This window comes from Zerene cesonia, chromosome 2 (genome assembly GCF_012273895.1).
Source record: "Zerene cesonia ecotype Mississippi chromosome 2, Zerene_cesonia_1.1, whole genome shotgun sequence".
NCBI lineage: Eukaryota > Metazoa > Arthropoda > Insecta > Lepidoptera > Pieridae > Zerene > Zerene cesonia.
Window position 1 is genome coordinate 4,784,785 of NC_052103.1, and position 7,662 is coordinate 4,792,446.

General features: G+C 33.7%; 1 protein-coding gene across 1 annotated transcript; it reads right to left on the reverse strand.

Moving 5' to 3' along the window:
- Positions 1–3,291: 3,291 nt before the first annotated feature.
- Positions 3,292–6,773, reverse strand: LOC119835691. The gene is made up of 2 exons (XM_038360669.1): positions 6,682–6,773; positions 3,292–6,565 (listed from the first exon to the last, which is right to left on the reverse strand). The coding sequence occupies exons 1-2, from the start codon at positions 6,771–6,773 to the stop codon at positions 3,292–3,294; spliced, it is 3,366 nt and encodes a 1,121-aa protein (XP_038216597.1).
- Positions 6,774–7,662: the final 889 nt, after the last annotated feature.

Consider the following 7,662-nt stretch of genomic DNA (forward strand, 5'->3'; position numbering starts at 1 on the left):
CTATATCATGTAAAACAAATAAATGATTTGAGTGTGTTATTTTTAGTTTTATTATTGCTTGCGGTTGCAACAGCGACAGCGTAGTGAAAGAAAATTCCTATTGGAATATTTATTTCACCGCGATAAAAACATCCTATATCTCTCCTCTTCAGCCTCTATTCTAACTATCTCAAGATACAAAAGTCATATCATAAAGGTGCTTCGTTGTAAATTCAAAGACATAAAAAACATGCATATCTATATCTATATTATAATAATTATAATAAGTCCGCAGGGAACCTTAGGCGTAGGAATGTGACGACCCCACCGCCCACAGATAGGATATCTACGTGATATCCCATCTGTGCAATCAGTCAACACCCATCCCCAATAAGTGTTTAACCTTGCTTAATTGGGGATGTCATAGGGTGCTTAAATATATATGATTTACTGACGGTTCCTCGGCAGAAATGGGCAACCCCCGATGGTACAAAGTACAAGGATGTAGGCCTTCGGCTCCTCCACAGCGTACGAAACACAATAAAATAGCATGCTATTATTTCACGCCGGTTTTCTGTGGGGGTGTGGTACTTCGGGTGCGAGCCGGCCCAATTCGTGCCGAAGCGTGCTTGACTACCACATACATATTTGGTATTAAAATGACTTGACCTGTTGTATAGCATTGTTCGACTTACTCCGGATCTTTTACAATTTGATTAAATAATTTAGCTATATATTTATGTGTGTTTGTAAGGGTTTTTATCAATATTAGAACAGAATGGAATAGATTACTCAATGTATGGAACTGGTACAAGCTTATGACATGTAGTCCATTGAAATGTTACATTTTTTAGGCCTAACCTTGCGTTTTTTAGAGGACGCAATTTTATTTTTTTGATGTGTAGAGGGGGTCAGTGTAAAGCTAAAACCAAGTTTGTGGGGTCGTATTCTTATTTTATTTTCACCTAAAGGTTTTTAAACTGTGAAGGCAAAAGGTGTAAAAACTTTACTAGACCGAGCGGTCGAATTTCTGAAGATTTTCGCTTATATCTTTTTTATTTATCGTTCTACGATAAAAAGTTACTGGACCAAAGTTGTAGAGAATTTAATTTGCAATAACATTTGTTAACAATTTTTTTTTATCAAATAAATAGTTTAAGAGATATATCATAAAAACCGTTTCAACCCCTATTTTCAAGATGGCGGCCGTGGGACAAGGGGGCGACCCCACAAACTTGGTTTTAGCTTTACACTGACCCCCCCTACAAATAAAAAAAATAAAATTGCGTCCTCTAAAAAACGCAACCCCAAATGTAACTTTTCAATGGACTAATGTAATAACGTCAGCGTATCGTATGCAAACTTAGTAGCCAAATGTCAATTTGTTCTATTCCATGAAATAAAATTAGACTGTTAGTGTTTGCTAGGGGGCGTTAAATGGAAGCATTTAATATATAATGATTTAGTATTTAGTAGATTAGTAAGGAAATGTGCTTCTTGAATGATGTTATTAATAATGTTAAAGTCGACTGGACCAGATGGTGGTTGGATGGTTCAAGATCCGCCAAAAAATTAGCGACGAGGTGAGTGTTCTAATTTTCTCGTGTTTTAAGTGCAATAAAATATTCCCACTATTTTAAAACTCCACTCTCACTTTGGTATATCCTAAAAGCGAGATTGTTATAAAAAAAGAAAGCTTATCTTTCTTCTTGATGTGACTTCAAAAACGAAAAACGTTCTTAATTCGAATGCTTTTTTGGTTTTGTTAACTTTGGATTGGACGATACGATTATGATGATTCTTTTTTTATTTAAAAGCTGGTACCTCTCGTGATAGTCCTATTTAAATTTGGGCTAGTTCTGACACCACAAAGGTGGTTTAGTTTTTTGTCAAAAGCTATTATAATGATTTTTGTAATGTATATTGAAATTAACTTTATATTTTTAAATAGTGACTCTGAAGAATCTTCTTTTTAAGCTGGCGTACAAATGCATGATGATCGGCGATGAACTGCTACTAGATTTGAACATTTTTATGAGCGGACTGTTAGTGGAGCAAAGCTTTTCACCATTGGGAATTTATACCTTTACTAGGTTTCTTATGATCGCGGTAAATATAATTTTCGTAATTTTTAAGAACTGTCTAAAAACTTGTTCGGGTATTTGTACCATTGTTTTTAAATATCGAATTTTATAAATGTAGCTTCCTATGTATGAATGAAATAATTACATCTTTACTAATTTTATAAGGCTGAAGTGTTTGTCATTTCAAACGTGCTAATCTCATGATCTACCGGACCGATTAAAAAAAAAAATTTCATAGCATTTTCTTGTGTTTGATTTTACGCGAGTATTATACATTTAGAAATTAAAAACTTTTTAACGGATTTTAAACGCGATTTATTCATTATATTATTAACCCGACGTTTCGAACACTTTACAGCGAGCGTGGTCACGGGGAGTCTCTCCGTGACGTAATATAATGAATAAATCGCGTTTAAAATCCGTTAAAAAGTTTTTAATTTCTAAAAAAAATTCATGTTTGCATATGTACATCATCCCTGAATTCTCTCTCGTGTGCTCGTGTATATATATAGTGGGCCCGTGTATATATATAGTGGTTATATGTTTTCTTTCCAGATAACCGGCATTATCATCACGTTTTGCTCAGGGCCCCAAAACCATTCTGTGAGTAGTACGTATTCGCGTATATTAATTTATTTTATTTATTTATTTATTTTAACACTTATATTACACATTAATTATAGAAAGAAGAAAAAAAAGAAAATATAAACAATAGTTAAAGATAATGTATAACGGGGCGGCCTTACCACTTTAGAGTGATTTCTTCACTTTAGAGTGGTGAGGAAGTATTGGAGGCAACAACGTCATATTGGTGGTGAATCTTTATTTATTGGGTGCTCGTCCTGGTCTTTATGTGAATTGTAAATGAAAAGTAATTATTCCAATAGAGGCGGTATGATGACCACATCATTGAAATTTCTAAAAGCTTTGAAATTGTTCAAGTAGTTGCTGAGTCAATTCATCAAATTTCGGAAAAAATCATAAATTTTTTATTAGTCTCTTTTACGCACGGCAGATGCACTTTTCAATTTCCATACAAATAGCTCTCCTTGACGGTATGAATAGTTTGACGATAGTTTTTGTGCTCGCGCTACAGATTATAAAATAAAACGAAATAAATACCGATTTCTATATTTAGTAGGAGTTTTATTAAGATCGATTAAATATAAAATATTTACAACTTATACAAAAATTATTAAATCATCTTTCATTCTATCTTTGCTTGTTTTCAATTCTTTGAGCATACCATTTTGCAATCAAATGTTATTCCATTCGATGGTTCTATATTTATTCTTTGGACTTCTGTAGGAGAAGGTATAACATAATCGTTAGAAGTTGTATCATAATTATTGTTCCTTGAAAGTGGGCGCGATAAATGTTTCGGGGTCACGGTTTCTTTGACCTTGGATAAGAATGTATTTTCAGCTAGATTAGGCAGGATAGTCTTTTTGTTCGACCTTTCTGGACTTGTTTCTGTAGTTGATTCTGAATTTCTACCTCGTGAAGATTCACCTAATGTTTGTGCATTATTTTCGTCGCAATTAGATGTTTTAGGTAATGTTTTCGTGTAGGAAATGTCACTGGGAGAAGTCTTTGGCTCCCTATTTATTTGTTTTCTTGCTGATGCATTAGATTCCGGTAAAATCCACCTGGGTTGATTTGGTATGTTATCTTTTTTCGGTAATGCTATGGAATTTCGAGCAGACAAAGGTTTTAGTTTCGACAACGATTCAACTATTGGTGGTTTTTTTGTAGTAGTAATTGAAATAATACCTTTGTTCTCTCTTGCTAACTTCAATCTTTCACGTAAAGGAAGTGGTCGTTTTGTATTAACTTTTTGACCGGGACGCACCGAGTCAGTCCTCTTGTTTGTCGTAATAGATTTATGCGATGAAAGAGGATTTGGAGCACGGGAATTAAGAGGTGGAAGTGCTGGATTTTGTGTTAAAATAGATCCTCTCGACTTACTATCTTTATCTATTACAGAGCTCAATGATGATTCGGGTCTATTGTCTCTTGGATTAGCAAATAGTGATGTATTTGGGTTGTTTTTTCTATTTACTCTGTTTGGCTGAAGGTCACGGCTCGGCGTGCGTTCGCGTTGTTGTAAGATTGACGGTGACGAAGTTCTTGACTGACTTATTAAACTTTGATGGATTTTTTTTAGTCTATCATTTAAATCTAATTGGAAATTACGCAATTTATCATTAGCATTTCCATGTGCTTCAGCGATTGTTTCAATGACATCAGTAGGATTTAGAACTGTATCTCTTATCAGGGGATAAGGTCTGCTGTTGGCTCCTTTAGCTTCTTTGAAAGTTTTACCTAAACTTTCTTGGACATTTGTGATTGCCTCTTCTGCAAATGATCTCACATTACCGATCATATTATCTGATCTCATGCCTGATCCACAATTATCATCGGAACCAACACCCAGGAATGGTAAATTCAAAATGTTTTGAGCATTACTTTCTAAAAATGATCGAATATCTTCAATGTCTGGAATTCCTAAACCGTTGGGTCCATTTTGTGATGTTCTCATTTTATTGTTTGATCCAAATGACCTTTGTGTTGCATGTGGTTTCATTGTTAATGTGGCACCTAAAATATCACTGCCTTTTCTAATTGCCTTCTGTAATTTGACAGGTTTTAAATCTAATGAATTTGGAATGGGTAACTGCGTTTTATAGGATTTCATGTTAAATTTAGGTAATTGAAGTTTCTTTACACCCTTAACATCTTTAAAATGTGGTTGATACTGAAATATGTCAAGATTTATATCTTCTAAAGGGTCCTCTACCATGGGACTTCTATTAATATTTTTTCTATTTGGAATATTATACAAATATTGATTTGCTCTAAAACGTGTATTGATAGGTTCACTTGCTGCTACATTCATTTCATTATTATCTTTGTAAAACCGCTGTGGATGATTATTTGCACTATCGCGTATGATACATTCAACATTCGTCGATTCTCTTTCAAGATCAAGATTGCTATTTTCAACATTTACGGGCGCTGTGTTTTGGTTGTGATTCATGTTGTCAAAGATCTTATATGATTTTCCATTTGATTTTTGAATACTTTCTTTATTGTTATTTTTAGAGAGAATTTTGTCTGACATTTGCTGTAAGTCTTCTATGCTTAGATTGTATTTGAATGATTTACTTGAACGGTCCTCTTTAAAATGTTTATCCATTGTATTACTAGAAGAATATTCATCGTTCAAAGATTCTTTTTTATCCAAGCTTAATACATCATCTAAGCTAGATCGTAAATTTTCATGTATCATGGCATTGGCTTGCCTAAAATCTTCTAATGTTTTTATCACATTATTTTTCATGGATGCTATACCATTGAAATGCTGTGTATTAGTGCCATCTAATGATGCAGAAGGATCTTCTCTGATATTATCCTGTTGAGAAAGATAACTTTCCGGCTTCACATGGTATGCCTTATTTGCCTCATTTTGTAATGTTAGTATACTTAAACTGTTACGATTTTCTTCAGTCAAGGGATCATGCTCCTCAGGAGAATTTCGACTGAAAGACGGGTTCCCATTAAAACATTCAGGTGATGGTACTAAATTTTTATGGTTGTGGGGTAGTGTGTGTCGATGATTATCATTATCTTCCAGTTTATCAAAATTACTTTGTACTATATTCGGTTCTTGTGATGATGGAACACTGCTCAAAATTTTGGTATGAATATTATTCTTTTGCCTCGATTGACTTCCATTAGGTAAACAATCGTCAGTATCATGAATATTTGATATTTCTGGAATTTTACTCAGAACCATATTGCTTGCATCAATAGCAGGCTCATAAATAGGATTTTTCGTTTTATGAACAATTTCTTCGGTGTGCGGTGGTCTCATAATTGATACTTTTCGCGGGGGAACTAATTCAACATCTCTCAAGTTCATAAGATTACTCAAATCTAAAGGCCTTTGTATAGATAATAACTGTCTTAAATTAAGTGCAGGCTGACGTGTATTTATTGCAAAAGGATTTAATCTATTAGCCGGTAAGAAACCTCGATTTCCAATTGGAGAAAACGTAAGTGCTTGCAGGGGCCTCCTAGGTAATTCTAATGTATTAGGTAAATTAAAATTATTATATAAATTATTAGGCGCAAAGTTTAAATCTAACGCTTGAGACAAAGACTCCCTGCTACTTAAAGGAGAATTACTTCTGCCTAGGATATTATTATCATATTCACCAGACAAAGAATAAGCACATCTACTGTCTTGATTATTAGATGCTTCTGGTACGGTATCTATATCCAAATTTTCTGGTGCGTCTGCTGAATTTACTATAGCGACTACACCGTCTATCAATGCATCTGGTTCTACGCTTTGTATTGCACTTCTCGCAGCATCTCGAACGAGTGCTTCTTTGTACTCTTCTTCGGTAGCTTCCCGTAAAGTTTCTAGCATGGATGACGCAAGGTCGACTTCAGGTTCTAGGAGTGGTTTTAATTCTCCATTTTTTTCAATGTGTCTGTAAATTGAAAAATTTTAAAGTTGATATATATTTTTGTGACTGTAAATTCTATTTAAACGTGTTGATTCATGAAAAAGTGGTTTCTTTATATTTGTTAAGTATAAATACAGTACCTTGCAAGAGGCTTTGTGGAGCTAAGTACCGGTGAAAAAATAGATGACGCTGTTTCTGAATCATCGCTGCGTGAGTTACAAGGACAGGTCATCGCATTAACAATTTCAGATGCACTAGTATCTGTATCACTTTGTCGTGAGGCAGGGCATGGACAACAGTCACCTGCCTTTCGAGCATATCGTGATATTTCTTCTTCATTAGTCACTTGTTCGGAGGTAGCCTTTAGAAGTAGAATAAAAATCTAAATTACAATTATTTACCTAATTTCAGCTTTGTTTATATCGATAGCATTTTCATTTGAAATATAATAAATACTAGCTGCACGCCCCGGCTTCACCCAGGTGAATATTTTTTTTTGTATGTATTTTACAGATGTAAATCTGATTGACTTGATATTTTCTTTTATAAATATAGAATAATTGTGATATATATTTATTAGATAATGTTAATATATGGTTACACAATATATTTAAAAACATAACAATTGCAATTATTTTCAATAGCAATAGAAACTATTTTCTTCGTTTCATTCTAATAAGCAATATTACCTGAACTTATAATTAGTTGCTCATTTGTTACAATTCAACTCAAAAATAGATTGCAATGCAATTTGATACATAGGTAGCTGGACGACTCGAATAACACATAGGCAACTTTTTATCCCGATATTCCTACGGGTCACAGACTTAAAGTTAATAAGAGCTGTTATCAATAAAAAAGCAATTCACACACTACCATTTTAGGATCTTTTTCTTGCTTATTTACAAGGTTATTATGTATGTAGTAAATAGACTCAAATATTTCAGAATTTTTATTACAATAACTTGTGTGTTAAAGCTGTGATAACATAATAAAAATTATGTATATACTCACTAAAATGCACTGCCCCAAGAAGAGCAATAAGCCCAAACACTTCCACATCTCACAAGTCGGTTGCATCCGACATTAATTTTAAATTAAAAATGATAATTTCAGTTCAT